Raw genomic sequence first — 17,464 nt, forward strand, 5'->3', positions numbered from 1 at the left:
CTGGTTGGCCCGAATGGGTTGGCGGGTTAAACGGGTTGGCCCGAACGAGTTGCGGGTCAGCCCGATGGGTTGTGAGTTTTAATTATAAAATATTAAGTTTTAGGGGTTTTTTTATATTTTTGAATCCTCAATCTTCATTCTACACAATCATTAGTCTTATTCAATCTTCATTCTACACTTTTCCACTCGATTCCACAATATCAGCTTTCAAGTTCCATCTCAACTCATTATAGCATCGTCCCATCATCTGCCACTAGTGTCTTACCTGCACCAAAGCCAATTAAGACAAAATTAAGAACTACCCCATCAAAATCTTAATATATTTATCATTTTAATAATGATTCATGTAAGATATGATTTTCAATTTTCATAAAGAATTAGTTACGAACAATGTCATAATAATGACACGAACACAAGCTTTAATTTATATTGTAGTTGATCGAGATGAATGGCTTCTTTTCAAGTATTATTGAAGAAAACTATGAAAATTTGAAGATTTTATATGATTCTAAACTAAAAACAAAAAAAGTATCTAAAATTTAAAATCATTTTATAGAAGAAAATTTTGATACAAGAGATTATTTTCGAAAGCTTTTAGGCCCGAATAGCCCGATGGGTTAGCCCAAAACCCAACGGGTTAGGGTTAGGGTTGAAAATTTATGACCCGAAAAATCCATAACCCGAATGGCCCGCACCCAAATAGCCCGGCGACCCGAGTGGGCTGGCCCGAACCCGAACGGGTTAGCCCGATTGACATCCCTAAGTGTATATATGGATGTTTATGGACATACAAAATTTCTATATATGTGCAGCTATGTGTGTTTATAGGTGGCGGTGTGGTCCATGTATATATCTAGTTGTCAAAAGCTTACTGGTAGGGCATACCACATCAATTGTCCACCGTGGTATGCCTGGAGCACTGAAATTTTTCTCCATTTATACGGACTATGGACTATTTTTATGCGTTTCACCTTATTTTTGTCCTTTTTTCATTTATTTTAAGCTGTAATTTATCAATTCCAAATATAATTAAATACAAAATTCATTGAAGTCTTTAATTACATTTTATTGATCCATTTGTCCAAGATTTAAAAAATCACTTTTAAGATCCATTTTGTCATTTTGGGACGTCCACGATTTAAAAATCCATTTTTTTTTTCATTTTTGGTACGTGGACACCACATTCCATGACTTTTTTCACGCATAATTCATTATAAACAATACTAAAAGTGACACTCACATTCACTAACTTCTTCATTCGTTTTTCTTCGCAGAGTCAAATACTCTAATTTTTTAAAATTCGTACCGAGTTAAAATGAATCTTTAAATCATGGACGGAGGGAGTATCAGAAACTGAGATGTTGTTCAATAAATTTTGTTTGAAATGTAGCGAATTGAGTTTGATGTTTTATACTTATCATACATAGTATAGATCTTCGCGTGGATAACAGTTCAAGGTTTATTATACTCCATATAGTTATACTGCAGGTATTTTTGAACATGTGAATTGGTGCTTATGATGCAACCCTATCGAACTTAATCCTGAATCCTGATTTTGGAGCTCTTCAACACATGCCCTTCATGGTTAGCTTTGAGATGGAGGTTAATCATGTCTATTTGTATATACAAAAAATAACACTCTTGATTTCTATTGGGATTATCCAGCAAACAATTGATCCCATTCTGTCCAATAAACAATTTATCCATGGATTTATGATACTTCAAGATTTTTGATAGAGCACTCTTTGGCTTATTTGTTTTTTTCTCTCTGCAGATAAATTGAGTTCAAGTTTTACAAACCAATATCACCAAAACTTCTCTATTTCTTGGGGGAATGGAGGAATCACTTATTTATAGAATGCCATGACTTTCTTTTATTCCATTGTTATGTAAATTTTCATCACGCACATGCATATGATGCTTCTTTCTTATTAGATAAAATGTAGGCGACTAACCAAAGCATGATGATGGTTTAGCATGCAAGAATCATCAACTTAACATCGATCTACTCAATCTTACCATCTATATATTTGAAATTGATCTAGATAATAAAATCACTCAAAATCTTGCCATAATAAATGGATAGTGATTTGCATTTTCTTAAGTTAAATCATCTTCTAACATTTTTGTGCATCCTAAGTTCTTCATATATATTCTTCAAATTCATTAGTTGGTGGCTTTTCTTCTCCAAGAATTCCAGTATCGGAGCCATCAAACTACCCCCGGGCCCACCCAAATGGCCCATATTCGGCAACCTTCTTCAGTTGGGCCAGCTTCCTCATAGAGATTTAGCGGCCCTATGTGAGAAATATGGACCCCTCGTCTATCTCCGATTGGGTCGGGTCGACGCCATAACGACCAATGATCCCGACATCATCCGTGAGATTCTAAGGCAACAAGACGATGTATTTGCCTCACGACCACGAACCTTGGCAGCGGAGCACCTTGCCTACAATTGTGGAGATGTTGCACTGGCCCCTCTCGGCCCAAAATGGAAACGACTACGACGAATTTGCATGGAAAATTTATTAACTACCAAAAGACTTGAGTCGTTTGCGGGCCACCGATCAGATGAGGCCCAACATCTGGTTAGAAATGTATGGGCCTCGGCCCAATGTGGAAAGGAGGTGAATTTGAGGGAACTCCTAGGTGCTTTCTCGATGAACAACGTGACTAGAATGTTGCTAGGAAAGCAATACTTTGGGGTTGGATCGGATGCCCCACAAGAAGCCACGGAGTTCATGCACATAACGCATGAGCTCTTCAGGCTTCTGGGCCTCATCTATTTGGGTGATTATTTGCCCATTTGGAGGTGGGTCGACCCGTTTGGATGCGAGAAGAAAATGAGGCAAGTCGAGAAAAAAGTTGACGAATTTCATACAAAAATTATAGAACAACATAGGGCAAGTAAGGAAAATCAAGATGATGGCCAAATGGATTTTGTTGATGTCTTGTTGGGTTTGCCCGGTGAAGATGGAAAAGAGCATATGGATGACATAGAGATCAAGGCAGTCATTCAGGTCATTTCAAACATTTTTCATTATATTCATCTATTAATACTATAAATAAAAGTTGTTAAATACTTAGATATGTATTTATTTTAGGACATGATAGCGGCCGCGACCGACACTTCCGCAGTGACAAACGAGTGGGCCATGAGCGAAGTAATCAAGCATCCACATGTTCTCAAACGGGCCCAACAAGAGCTGGACTCAGTCGTCGGCCCAAATCGGATGGTCCAAGAAGCCGACTTGGCCCATCTAAACTACCTACGCTGCATAGTCCGAGAAACATTCCGGATGCACCCGGCCGGCCCGTTTCTGATCCCGCACGAGTCGACCCGGCCCACCACGATAAACGGGTACTACATTCCGGATAGGACACGTGTGTTCATCAACACGCACGGCTTGGGCCGCAACACCGCGATCTGGGACGACGTGGACCGGTTCGACCCGGAGAGGCACTGGCCGGCTGACGGGAGCCGAGTCGAGATCAGCCACGGAGCCGACTTCAAAATCCTGCCCTTCAGCGCGGGAAAGAGAAAGTGCCCCGGCGCGCCGCTCGGCGTCACGCTCGTGCTCACGGCTCTGGCGCGTCTGCTGCACGCTTTCGATTGGGCCCCGGCTGCGGGCCTCAGGCCCCAAGATATCGATACGAGTGAAGTGTATGGGATGACTATGCCCAAGGCCCGGCCCATGATTGCCGTTGCCCGCCCTAGATTAGCGGCCCATTTGTATCATTGACTTCTTATTATTGCTTATTGTGTTAAATTAACCCCCCTAAATTATGTAGTTTACGACTTTTTTTTTTTTACTTCTAAATTGTGCTTAATCGTAGTATTTTGAATAATTCATTTAAAAAAATGGAAAGAGCAAAAATTTTATTTAAGACTGTGTTGGTAGAGGGAAATTGGTTGAGTAGGTGAGGGATGGGTGAAGCGGCAGTTCAAGTTGAATAGTTTGGGATAAAGTAAATAAATAGTGAATAAATTGAAAAGAGAGAAATATGGGTGGGGGACAGAGAGTGGACCATTTCTTGGTTAATTACTAATTGCATACAACACCATTACTGCGTTTAGTGCTTTACAGGAAAACTCAACTACTTTCCCTCTCTCTTTTTCTTTTGAGCACGAGAAGAATTTGTCGAATCATTTAATTCTGCAGGGCCTGTCGTTTATGGTCTTTTTTAGGTTTGAAATTAATTTGCAAACGACAACATTAATTTTCTACCCCCTATATTTGAAGTCGAATTTACTGCTAGTTAGTAAGCGAAATGAGGTATGATTAGTGTATCCGGATCTTTAATCCTGAGATACTATCATACATATTTTATAAAAGTTTATTTAGTGGAAGTGGAAGAAATTTCACGATATGACAATGAGTTAAGTTATGTGAAGTTTTTTTTTTTTTTTTTTTTCGAAAGACAAGTATGATAGATATTGACGCGTTTATATAAGATTAATTACTAGAATTGGCTACAATTAATTAAATAGGATACGACATGGCACATACACACATTTTAGCTGAAAAATTTCGCCTCTGTTGTAACTAATTTGATTACAATTTTGTCATAATTCATTTGATTACTGTACTTTGTTGTATTTTATTGGATTACAATTTTGTTACAATTCATGTAGATTATGGAACAGGGAGTAACATGAACCAGCTGGTTACTGAAGCTACTTGGGATGTGACAGGACAAGTGTAGTGTGTGTGCAGTGTTGCGATATTCAAATAAGGCAGGTTCCCCAAATCCAGCAAGTCCACTAGATCACTTGGTCTAGGAACTCGTAGGTTGTGCGGAATCCCGGTCGTCGGACACACAAGTACTTCCCCGCTTCAAAAACCCTCAACCACTTTACTAACCTAGTATAGGGAAGTAGGGATCGATCCCACAGAGAAGGATGCGTAAGACTCGTAATCAAGGATTTGGGAGTATTTTTGGTGTTGGCTGCTGCCACGCATTTTCTTGGGTTGAGGAAAATTAAAATTAACTTGACTTGGGAATATTAGAAAGAAACTTAACCTAATAGCTAGACCTAGGAAATAATTCTACGGTGGGACCACATCTAAGAAATAGCAGAGTACGACTGGAAAGTGGCAGAATAACTAACTCTCGTACTACTGGCAGTGACATCGTCTTCTACAACCAAATTCGCATAAAACTTTTTGAGAAAATACATAAGCAAATCAAAACAGGGCTACTAACTTGAAATCAAATCTATGAATAAATAACGAAGAACTTAACAGATCTGCATACCTAGACGAAGTGAAATAGAAAACAAAGGAAATTAAACAAGTCTATCAACTACTGTTTCTTTCACACGCCAAAACCAACTTCAGACGCTAAATCCACTCCGGATCCAAGCGTCCGACACGGACTCCAAACAGAAGAAATTCTCCATCACGTCAGATTTACAAATTTAAGCTCCGAACACTCAATCAACCACAGATCTGTCACCAAATTCCACATCAAACACCTCAATAACGAAATAAGCAGATATCGACATAGCAATTTAAGAATTACGCTAACAGCAGAGAGATCTAAGCAAAATAACTTGAAATTAAACAGCTAAACTCAGATCCATGAGCGATAAGCAATTAAACATTATCAACATCAAAGTCGACTCCCAAAAGTGAAGTTCGACGGTGGAAACTAGCAAAAAACAGCTGAAATTAAAACAATTGTATCTTCGCCCTCACTAGGACGGTGTTACCAAACTCGAGATCTTCAGAACCCCCCCTATCACGATTATCCCCAGAATTTTTCCCAAGTGTGTGTGTATGTATGAGCTAAGAAGAGTAAAAACTATATATTCTGCGTTGCATGCTCTTCTCTATATATAGGCGTTTTAGGTGGGCCCAGCGAGGTATTGATAATGACTTTGTTGCCCTCAGCTGTAGACTCCTCTGTCACGCCACTTTTCTTTGTAAATTCTGCTCATTTTCACTCTTTTCTCTCGCTAGACCATCTCCTTCCTTACTTCCTTGATCTAGCGCTTTTCTTCACACACCTGGCTTAGGAAACGTGTTAGACCCAGCAAATTATAACATTTTTTTGCGCATACCGATGCATGAAATTAGCCTTATCAGTTACTTTTAGAATTTAAATTTTTTGATATGCTTTTTTTTCAAAGTGACATTATTATTGCTGAAATTAGGCAAATAACATGGTCTGGATTGGGCATTAGGCTATAACAAAGCCATGCTTTCTCACTAACGCCATAAGGTAAATAAACAAGGGGATTCTTGGTCTGATGGAATAGAATGGTGGAATGGAATGTGATTTCTACTTTCATTCTATTCATTTGCTTGGTGTGATGGAATGAATGATTGAATGGATGAAATGCAAAATAAATGCAAAGAAATTGACATTTCATTCCAATCTTTATTTTATTCTAACCTCCGTTCCATTCCGTCATAAGGAATATAATATCATAAAAATCATTACAAAACAATGATTACATAAGTACAAGAATTAATATAACGCGCTCGTATTAATTTCTTTTCGTCAACCTGCTGTGCACTTCTTCATATATGTCTATCATTATTAGAACACAAATTTATAGCACCCATTATTCTCTACACAATTTATCGCCCAACTAAATCCATGAGTAAGTTGATTCTATTGGAAAAAACTGATTTTTTAGTAGGTAGAGTTATTAATTAATTTGGAATTGGTTTTGAGTCGTAAGCCTCTTAATTACTCTATCCAGTCCTATAAAATATTTCTTACTTTTCTTTTTAGGGCATCCACAATTAATGCCTTAGTGGAAGCCCTAATGAAAGCCCTAGTGGTTGCCACGTCAGCATGCCCTATCTTTCTGCAATGGTGGAGCCCTAGTACATGCCCTATCTCTTATCCACTTTTCATTTCAATTTTAAATCATTGTTTTTTTTAATTTGTTTTTAATTACTATAAATTATCAAAATATATTATTTCAAACACCACAAATGCAAAAAAAACAAAAAACTACATTACTTAATAGAAAAGTGGAACTACATCATACTTAGATTAAAAAAAAAAACTACATTAAAACTAAAATACTAAAAAAAAGAAAAAACCAAACTAGTCATCTAAATTCAACTTCTGCGCCAAATTCTTGATCATATTCTTAGTCCTCTGTCGGGCTTCCGGATCGGTTTCTTCACGAAGGCTGTTTTGGGCGTCAAGTATAAACTTATACTCAACCACCTCGCGATAACCTCTGAACTCCTCGATCGCCCTGTCCATGAGCTGAACAGATGGAGCAGCCGCAGCCTGCGGGGGGGGCGCTGATCCAGACGCGCCCGCCTTCCCCTTCCCTTTGGCCTGGGCTTTGGCAGCCTTGGTACCAATGGGACGTCTAAAAGTAGACGTAGGCGTGCCGGAACTCCCTTCCGGCTCAGCGTTCAGATCCACAGGAGATGGGCCGCTGCTCGTGTAATCGCCAGCGGCGGTGTTCTTCGTCCGCTTCGGAGCCGAGGATCCAACCGGTATCCCTCCGTTGAACTTCCCCTTGTCCTTCAAGATCAGCCAAACATTGTACAGCTTGAACTGCCCGAACTGCTGTTGGTACTCGGACAACGACTTGTTGAGGACATCCTCCATGCTCTCACCGCTAGCTCTTCCGTCCCTGTTCCTGTTGTAGATATAGCAGAAGTTGTTGACGTGGAGCTTGATCCAATCCCAACACTTGCGCAGCTGAACCTTGGTCCGCTTGAACGCCCACTTCGGTTTCACCTCGTTGTAGCGTTCCTCAATGCGATCCCACATCCTGGCCGAAGTCTGGTTGTTGGAGGCTATCGAATCCTCCGATACATCGACCCAACACTGAGCCACCTTCAGGTACTCATCCAACTCGTAGTCAGTACGCCCTGTTGCGTACTCCTCGTTCGGCTCATCGTCTGGGAGTGGGACTGGGACCGATGGCGCCTTTTCTTTCCGCGCCATCTTCTTCTTCCCTTTCTTCGGCGGCGGCCGCACAGGGGCAGGAGGTTGCCCACAACTAGGCTCCATATCCTCAACCCGATACTCCTCGGTGCCGAAGAACGGATCGAACTCAGAGTCGGAGACGAAAGTGGATCCTACAGACCCAGGCGTCTCAACCCGGTAGTCTTCGTGGCCGGGCCACCGAGCGCCGCGGCCGCCGCTTCCTCCTCCAAACATCGGCATATCGTCGTCGACATTATTCGGGCTCGGGTATTGACTCGGATCCATTGTTGGAAGTGTGGATATTGAGAGAATATAGAAGAGAAAGTGAAAGGTTTGGTGTGTGAAAAGTGAAGAAAATGGAGTATTTATAGTGGTTTAAATTAGGGTTAAATAATTAAAAAAAAAAATTATGGCTCGGGCTCGGGCTCGGGATCGGGCGCGACCGAACTATCGGTCGCGCTCGGGCGTGACCGAGGGCTGCAATGGATGCCCGACCACGCCCGAGCGCGATCTCGGCCGATCGGGCGCGCGATCGGGCATCCATTGTGGATGCTCTTAGTAGGTCGCACTAGTGATATTACATTTCTATTTTATTTACTCTCTTGCAATGATATACTAATAATTATATTTTCTCTTTTCATCTAAAACACAAAATAAAATCTCCTAAAATCTTGTACTGTACTGCAAGCGTGACTTCTTTTGTGAGACGGATGGAGTATTAGTATTAATCTTTATACTCCTCCTACAAATTAAAGAGTTTGATACATTGTGAGTGGATAATCGACGTATTTTTTCTAAAATTAATTTTTGGTAAGTAAGAAACGATATGTTAAAGTTATATGGGTTAAGGTTGATCAAACAAAATTACTTCATTCATTTCCTAAAGAGGGAACTTCTTTTTTGATTCACAAACTTTGCCAAAGTATCATTTTAGGTCCGTGAACTTTGAAAATATCATTTGATCAACTATGAGATAATATCATTTGAAGTACTCTTTTACTATTTCTAAGTTTTTCTGGACAAAAATACTCTCAATACCTTAAAGGGTATATATTTTTAATAAACTTATCATATACTCATATTTTTTATAAATATCTTTACAATATATTTTTGACGATTTTTCTAAATATAATTTGACCTTCAATATTATCACTTAATTTTGTGACATGCAAGTTCAATTGCTTCTTCAATTATTTATATTAAAGAATTTTAAAATTGAACATATAACTTTTTTAATAATAAAAAAATTGAATAAAAATTATTTCTTGCATGTCACAAGAACAACATCTAGCGATGAGTAACGCTGGTGGTAGCAGTGGTGGTAGCGGTGGTAACGGTGGGAATACTGAGGAGTACTAACGGCAGATGAACGAGGCTATGAGGCCTACATGAACCGCGAGGTAGAGCGGTACATGCGAAGGGTCGAACAGCAGGCGGTACCTCGCCTTCCATCGGTTGTCCACCGCCGAGCAATGATTGATCGGGATCACGTAGCTGCACATCAGCGGCTATATGATGACTACTTCGCTCCGGACCCGCGGTTTCCAGCAACCTTGTTCAGTCGGCTTTTTAGAATGCGCAGGCAGTTGTTTATGCGTATCGTTGACGCTTTGGAGCGTCGATATATATTTCCGCTTCAGGCACGATGCGGCTGGCAGACCCGGCCACACCCCTATCCAAAAGTGCACGGCGGCAATCAGGCAGCTGGCCTACGGAGGTGCGGCAGACATGTGGGATGAGTAGGGCTGGGGAAAAATATCGAAAAAATGATATATCGCTCGTATCGTATTGAAAAATATTGAAGAATTATCGAATTTTTGATATATCGTAATTTTCGATACGATACGATATCGTATCGTAAGTTTTCGATACGATAACGATATGAATTTCCTTATATCGTGATATATCGTTTTATATCGAAAATTTCGATATATCTTTTCGATATATATCGATATTTAACGATATATCGAATTTCGGTACGATATATCGAAATATCGATACGATAACGATATGAAATTTTTTTATATAGAAAGTTCGATATATCGAAACTTTCGATACGATAACAATATGAAATTCTTTCATATCGATATTTTCGATACGATACACGATACAACGTTTTCGATACGATATATCGTATCGACCCACCCCTAGGGATGAGTACCTCCACATCGGTGAGACGACTTCTCTGCAACGTCTGAAGGTTTTCTGTCCGAGCGTGATTCACATTTTCGGTGAGCAGTACCTTCGAAGCCCTACCCCCCAAGATTGTCAGAATCTCATGCAGATGCACGGGGAGCAGCATGGGTTCCCCGGGATGTTAGGCAGCATAGATTGTATGCATTGGGAGTGGAAGAACTGTCCGACTGTCTGGAAGGGGGCCTACACGACCGACTACAAGTCAAAGAATCCCACGATGATCCTCGAGGCCGTAGCTGATTACCGGCTGTGGATCTGGCATGCGTATTTTGGGGTAGGCAGGTCGAACAACGACCTCAACATCCTCAACTCGTCGCCCCTCTTCAATGAGAAGTGTTAGGGCATCGGTCCAGCCGTCTCATTTGTGGCCAACGGCAACCGGCATGATATGGGCTACTACTTGGCGGATGAGATATACCCTAGGTGGCCCGTCTTTGTGAAGAGGATCAGACACGCGGCGGATGAAAAGAAGGCCTACTTTGCGGAACGACAGGAGTCGGCGCGCAAGGACGTGGAGCGCACATTTGGTGTGTTCCAGTCTCGATGGGCGGCAATTAAGGGTTCAACGCGTTTGTGGGATGTCAAATGCGTTGCTGATATAATGTACGCCTGCATTATCATGCACAACATGATCGTCGAAGACGAAGGCGTACAACTGACTAGTTGGGCCAATGACGATGAAGCCGGTCCAAGCCACGGATCGACCACCCCTAGCGTACGACATGGGGTACCTCTCGATGAAGTCAGCCGCCTCCAGGAATATGCCGACATACGCCAAGTGGATGCTCTTATTCAACTCCAAAATGATATAATTGAAGAGTTGTGGGTACGGAAGACTGCCCGGCGATAGTTTTTTTTCTTTATTATGTAAATTATTTTTTTAAATGAATGTACTTTTTTTTTAATGCAATTAATGAATTTTCGCGTATATGTCTCGTAAATTTAATTTCGCAATTTAATCGTAAATTTAATTCCGTAAATGTAGTTGTTTATGAATTATTTTTATTGCGACTGGCCTATGGCTGGCCTATTTGAGTAAATGCTGACGTGGCTGGTGGATTTTTAGTGCTGCTGACGTAGCAGAGAGAGAGAGTGGCTGGCCTGGCCGATTTCTATTGTGGATGCTCTAATAGCAATCACATTCATTATATTTAAGCGAAATCTCTTGATTTACTTGCTTGCAATCGCCTTCTTCATATTAACAGAATGGAGAATGGGGTCGTTATAGTAACGTCTCAAACATGATCTCATTTTCTTTGAGCATAATGTTATTACCCTCCAAATCTTATGAGAGTATTGGAATGTTTGGCTCTCAATAAACATCATAAAATTTGCTGGTGCATAACACATTTGACATATCTCTACGCATTAGTAATAAACTTATTTTATCATTTGGAAGGAACTTATAATATTTGGATACGATAGTCACTTAGTACTAGCGTATTTAGTCTTAGGACATAAGAGTATCCACTGGCACAATCACGATTCCGCCCAAGGCACAGTCACAAAAATTCTTCCATAGCCACAAAAACTTGTCCAGTCCACTAGGCAACGCCACAACCACAAATCACATTATTTTATCAATTATTGGTATACTTTAATTGGACTGGAACAAAATTAATTGGATAAAAATAAATAGAATGAAATGGAATGGAATGAAATAAATGATTTGGGAATAGATTATTTATAGATAAAGATTATTTTTTAAAAAAAATAAAAAATCCGGAGGCGCCGGCGTCGCGGTGGTCGGCCCTCCCCCCCCCCCCCTCCTCGCTGCAGATGCGGCTCGCGCCTGTCCTCCTGAGCCAGCTACGACGCCCTCGTCCTCGGCTATAGCACGCAACGGCTTTTTCTATTGTGGACACTCTAAGGGTACTCTTAACCTGACTAACATTAATCAATTTGTGACGCAGTATTGTTTAGTACTTAAATAACGTTATTAATGTGTTAAGTAAAAGAAAAAAGTAAAAAAATAAATAAAAGAATGAAATTTTTAATTTTTAGAAATATGTAATTTAATTGGGTTGTGTAATTTAAGCGATTTTAATTAGAGTGGGTGGGGCATTAAATAAGAAAGTATAGTGAATCTGATGTTAAAGGACGATGTTACATGATTATCAATCCAAATACTATAGAATTTGACTCATAAAACAAGCGCATTCCTCCAAAAAAATCCACAGCTATCCAACACACAGTCACTATTTATACCGCCCACTCTTCCTCCCCGTTCTCCACCCTTTTCAAAATGGACGGAAAACGGGCGCCCCTTTTTGTCTTCATTTTCCTTTCTCTCTCCTCCGCCATTGCTCTTCCCTACCAGAACTTCCTGCTCACCTCCCTTCCCCAACCTCTCTACCAATCCGACTCTTCATCCGACCTACTCCAAACTCTGCCTCTTCACGATTCCGATTTTGCACTCGATCTACACCACGTCGACAATCTCTCTCCTGCGCAGGACTCCACGGCGGAATCTCTCTTCAAACTCCGCCTCCGCCGCGACGCACTCAGGGCCAACTCGCTCTCTCACCTCGCCTCCTCCAACATCTCCGCCAGGAACAGAGGCGCCAACGGCTTCAGCAGCTCGGTCATATCCGGACTCGCGCAGGGAAGCGGCGAGTACTTCACGCGCATCGGCGTCGGAACGCCCGCGAGGTACGTCTACATGGTGCTCGACACCGGCAGCGACGTCGTCTGGATCCAGTGCTCTCCCTGCCGGAAATGCTACCGCCAGTCGGATCCGGTCTTCGATCCCACCAAATCGACTTCTTTCTCTGCCGTTTCCTGCTCCTCGCCGCTCTGCCGCCGCCTCGATTCCCCCGGCTGCAGCAATCGGAGTAAGAAATGCCTCTACCAGGTTTCCTACGGGGACGGATCCTTCACCGTCGGCGAATTCTCTGTCGAAACGCTGACGTTTCGGAAGTCTAGAGTGAAGAACATCGCCCTAGGCTGCGGCCACGACAATGAGGGGCTCTTCGTCGGCGCCGCCGGCTTGCTAGGCCTCGGCCGTGGGAAATTGTCGTTTCCTGCTCAAGCCGGCCGTCGATTCGCTAAAAAATTCTCCTACTGCTTGGTCGACAGAACGGCGTCGTCTAAGCCGTCTTCGATGCTCTTCGGTGCGGCCGCGGTGCCGCGAGCCGCCGTCTTCACTCCGCTGGTGACAAATCCGAAGCTCGACACCTTCTATTACGTTCATTTGAACGGAATTTCCGTCGGCGGCGCACGCGTCCCCGGCATTACGGCGAAGCTTTTCAAAATCGACGCCAGCGGCAACGGCGGCGTGATTGTGGATTCGGGGACTTCGGTGACCCGGCTGACCCGGCCCGCTTACGTTGCCCTAAGGAACGCGTTCCGGAGCGGGGCTTCGAATCTGAAGCGGGCGCCGGAGTTTTCTCTCTTCGATACGTGCTTCGATCTGTCAGGGAAGACGGAGGTGAGGGTGCCGACTGTGGTGCTGCATTTCGCCGGAGCTGACGTGTCGTTGCCGGCGTCGAACTACTTGATTCCGGTGGACAGCGACGGAACGTTCTGCTTTGCGTTTGCGGGTACAACGAGCGGCTTGTCCATAATTGGGAATATCCAGCAGCAGGGTTTCCGGGTCGTATTTGATTTGGCGGCCAATCGGGTCGGCTTCGCTGCTAACACTTGTACCTAGGCAGGGTTTATATTTTCGCTTCCATTTTATATTCAAACAAGGGAATTATTTGCTTGCTAATTTCTAAATTTATTTTTGTTTAGAAAATGGTTTATGATGAAGTTTGAAAGGGAACAGTGGCACATGTTGTCTGTTGAATTGTGTTTGTCCTATAAATTATTGTCGTAACTTGTGGACTGTGGAGTATCATACATAAATGAGGATGCATTCGTACCAGAAAATTTCCAGTCACATGCGATTTTAAACTGAGGTTTAACTATCACCGCATCATCTAAGCCTCCTTGGAAATCGTTTACCATTCACGATGTAAATATTGAATACCTTTTCAATATAAATTAATTTACTGTATAAGTTATCCATTCAAAATCAAATAGTCAAAATTGAATCACACTAATTAAAATTAGTAAAGCATGAAATCGCTAACTATCGACTTTAATTTAAGTTTAACTGAGTTGATAAGCTACTTGAATCGCTCACTGATTATGATCGTAGATAAGTTTATTGGGTAGTGATAAAATGCAAACTTATATATTGTACAAACTCAAAACTTTTCAATACATCTTCAACACTGTTTCAATACAATATCAACATAGTGTAAAATTTTAAGATTTTAATGTCAACACAGTATCAACACAACATCAATCATTAACAACGTTGAACTTCTGTTGATATTTTTCTGTTAATGCTTTTTTATGATCTATTGACATTTTTCAATGGTCCAGATTATAATTTTGAATTTATATAATATTTAAAGTTTTCATTTGATCATATTCCTATTTGATTAACAGTAATTTTTTAACTATTGTGGCCGCAACCCAAATGATGCCCGCAACTGGAGCCCTAATTAAAGTTAGAGCATTCCCAATGGAGGTGGCGAATTCTCGGCGATAAATCGCCGGTTATCGCCGAATTATCGCCGGCCATTGTGGCGAAGTCGGCGATAATTCGGCGATAATGTTGCCGTTGCTTCGCCGAGTGGCGTTCTAACGCCGGATTATCGCCGAGCGATCGCCGGCCACTGTGGCGACGCTCGGCGATAATCGGCGATAATTAAAATTTTTTTTTTTTTTTTTTGAACCCAACGGCTATTTTACATTCCACCCCTATAAATATTTCCTCCACTTCCTCCATTCATCACCCACAATCTTCATTCTCTCCATTTTCAATCTCTTCTCCCAATCTTCAATTTTCATCAAAATTATGAGCTTTTGGAAGAAAAGTTCCCGATCGGGTAAGGATAAGGGTAAGGGGAAAGAGTCGAGTTCACAAATTCCCAACACGGATGAAGCAAACGAGCAGTGGATGCAGTCGTTGTTGGCGATGGGTTCTCCTCCCGGCCAACTTCCATACGGGGGTCCGTCTCCTTTGCAGACTCCTCCGGCGCGGAGACTTTCTCCGTACTTCAACTCTGCCGGCAGAATGCCCTTTCCAGCCGACGATGTGTATCGGCCCCAGTTCGACACCCCCGGATCAACCCCAGGCGACCAAGAATCTCAGGCCGCGACACTGAGCGCGGAGGACTTCGAGGTGGAAGAAACGCCCACCGAGCCGCCTTCTAGGAGCGGGAGGGGGAAGGCGCCGGCGTCGTCGGCTGCGACTGATACGGGTTCCGATGAGAGGCCGAAGCGGGTAAGGACTACTTACACTCTGCAAGAGTCCGAGCTGATAGCCGACTGCTGGGCGGACACGTCACAGGACGCGGAGCGCAGCAACTACCAGACTGAGATCATATTCTGGGAGCGGATTGCCGCGAAGTACAGGAGCCACAAGACTGCCTCAATGAAGGACCATGGCAGCGAGGCGATCCGTCGGCATTGGGAGCGCCTCATGAGGGACTGCGGGCACTTCAACGGTATTTATTCTAACTTGATGACTCACATGACGAGTGGCCAGAACGAGCACATGGTCCGAGATGAGGCCATCCGGATGTATAGTAGCCAGTACTTGTCGACGAAGGGCTTCAAGTATTGGAACATCTACGATAAGCTGAAGGATCTCCCCAAATTCCGGACGGGAATGCACGACGCGCTGCACGGGAAATCGGTGCGCTCGCGACTTAGCGTTTCGGAGAGCGAGGGGAGCGCGGCCCACATCGACTTGAGTGGGGATGGTCCGCACGAGCGCCCGGAGGGAGTGAAGAAGGCGAAGGGGAGGCGGAAGGGGAAGGGCGCAACGTCGGAAGTCGCGTCGGAATCCGTCATCGACTTAGAAAAAGCCACTTATTCGAGCAATGTCGCCAATCTGACCCAGATGTACACGCTGTACTTCACCGGCGGCGGGACCCCTGAAGAAAAGGCGGCCCTCTGGAAATGCATCCAACACCTGCAGAGTACGCTGGGGCTCGATCCCGACGCCCCTCCGGCCCCTCCGTCTTAGATTTTTTTTTTTTAAATCTTTGTTTATTTGCGTTTTTTATTTGTAGTTTTTTTTTTCTCGTTGTATTATATTTTCCAATGATTAATACAACGATGAATTGTTCATTATTAGTCTATTTATTAAATACATTTGTAGGGAAAATTAAATAATATAAAAAATAATGATGTAAAAATGAAATGTTGAGTTAGGGAGAAATAAGGGAGAAATAAGGGAGAAACCAATGTAGCACTTGGCTAAAAACTGGGGATAAATTTTGGTGCTGATGTGGCGCTGATGTGGCAGGAGTTAGGGAGAAATAAGGGAGTTTTTAGGGAACTCCATTGGGAGTGCTCTTATGGTTGTAAAATTTTTGTTTATATATAACCTTCGTAACGTAAATTATTATGCAAAGTTAACTTTTATCAATAGTACTATTTTTTGTGTTCGCTCCTAATTGTGGGAATGTGTCAAAATATAAGTATTGCATATTTATTTAGTTTAGTTATAAGACAAATTAAAATTCAAAATCAAATTCAGTACTATGTAGGAGTACATTTTTGAATGATTGGGTATTACTCCTATGTTTCTTGGCCAAAGCATAGTAGTAATAAATTCGCTTGACTTCTTATAAATGTGATCGTGTCATTTGGCTTGTTGATTAGATGACTGATGTTGGAGTATTACTATTAATCACAATGGGCTTATTAATCAAAAGTTTTGTGTGCAGGTTGATGCTATCAATCTCTAATTTTAACTGAGGTATTTTGTAATCTACTGTTTAATTTAATAGGAGTACTATCTTCTACTACCATGGATCGGGAACTAAATACATTAATCGAATTCATATAGTATTACGAATAATCCAAAATTTCAATTGTTTAAATAGGAGTAGTGATAATATTATTAGCAATAATTCGAATTAATAAATGAAAAGGAAAGTTAGGCACAACGCACGATTGACATATCTGTGGCGTGAATGCCGTTGAGGAGAAATTGAGTTTCTAGCATTTCACATGGTACGGATCAATTCTCTTTTGCTTTTTCAGTTGTAATTTGTTTTATTCATTATTATATTCATTAGAATGTGTAAAAGTGTGCTTTTCTGTCGGTTTGCTCCTAGTATTCCATAGATTCTTTATAAATAACAGAATTAGTAAAATATAATCAAATGATGTACAGTGCAAAAAGTTTTGAAAAAAAAAATGGATACTAATGTTTGTCTATTGGATGATTTTAAGAAGAATAAATGGAAATTCTTGTGCTTTACATATTTCTTAAATTGGAATTATAACAAATGTAACTTAACTCTAGTTTGTCTGATTAAAATTACGTGCTTTTTTAATCCTA

General features: G+C 41.8%; 2 protein-coding genes across 2 annotated transcripts; both read left to right on the plus strand.

Annotated features, from left to right (window-relative positions):
- Positions 1–2,076: 2,076 nt before the first annotated feature.
- Positions 2,077–3,899, plus strand: CYP703A2 (cytochrome P450, family 703, subfamily A, polypeptide 2). The gene is made up of 2 exons (XM_048119389.2): positions 2,077–3,020; positions 3,105–3,899. Exons 1-2 carry the CDS (start codon positions 2,079–2,081, stop codon positions 3,741–3,743), a joined length of 1,581 nt encoding a protein of 526 aa, XP_047975346.2. The 5' UTR covers positions 2,077–2,078; the 3' UTR covers positions 3,744–3,899.
- An 8,369-nt stretch (positions 3,900–12,268) lies between these two features.
- On the plus strand, positions 12,269–13,900 carry LOC125224143 (aspartyl protease family protein 2-like). The gene has a single exon (XM_048127501.2). The coding sequence runs from the start codon at positions 12,356–12,358 to the stop codon at positions 13,760–13,762; it is 1,407 nt and encodes a 468-aa protein (XP_047983458.1). The 5' UTR covers positions 12,269–12,355; the 3' UTR covers positions 13,763–13,900.
- The last annotated feature ends 3,564 nt before the right edge of the window (positions 13,901–17,464 follow it).

The sequence above is a fragment of the Salvia hispanica genome, chromosome 1 (assembly GCF_029641045.1).
Source record: "Salvia hispanica isolate PSC_SH4W2 chromosome 1, Shi_PSC_v1, whole genome shotgun sequence".
Lineage (NCBI taxonomy): Eukaryota > Viridiplantae > Streptophyta > Magnoliopsida > Lamiales > Lamiaceae > Salvia > Salvia hispanica.

Coding starts and splice junctions, on each gene's coding strand:
- CYP703A2 (XM_048119389.2), top strand. CDS start 2,079: ATGGATAGTGATTTGCATTTTCTTAAGTTAAATCATCTTCTAACATTT. Junction 3,021..3,104: donor AGATCAAGGCAGTCATTCAG/GTCATTTCAAAC, acceptor TATTTATTTTAG/GACATGATAGCGGCCGCGAC.
- LOC125224143 (XM_048127501.2), top strand. CDS start 12,356: ATGGACGGAAAACGGGCGCCCCTTTTTGTCTTCATTTTCCTTTCTCTC.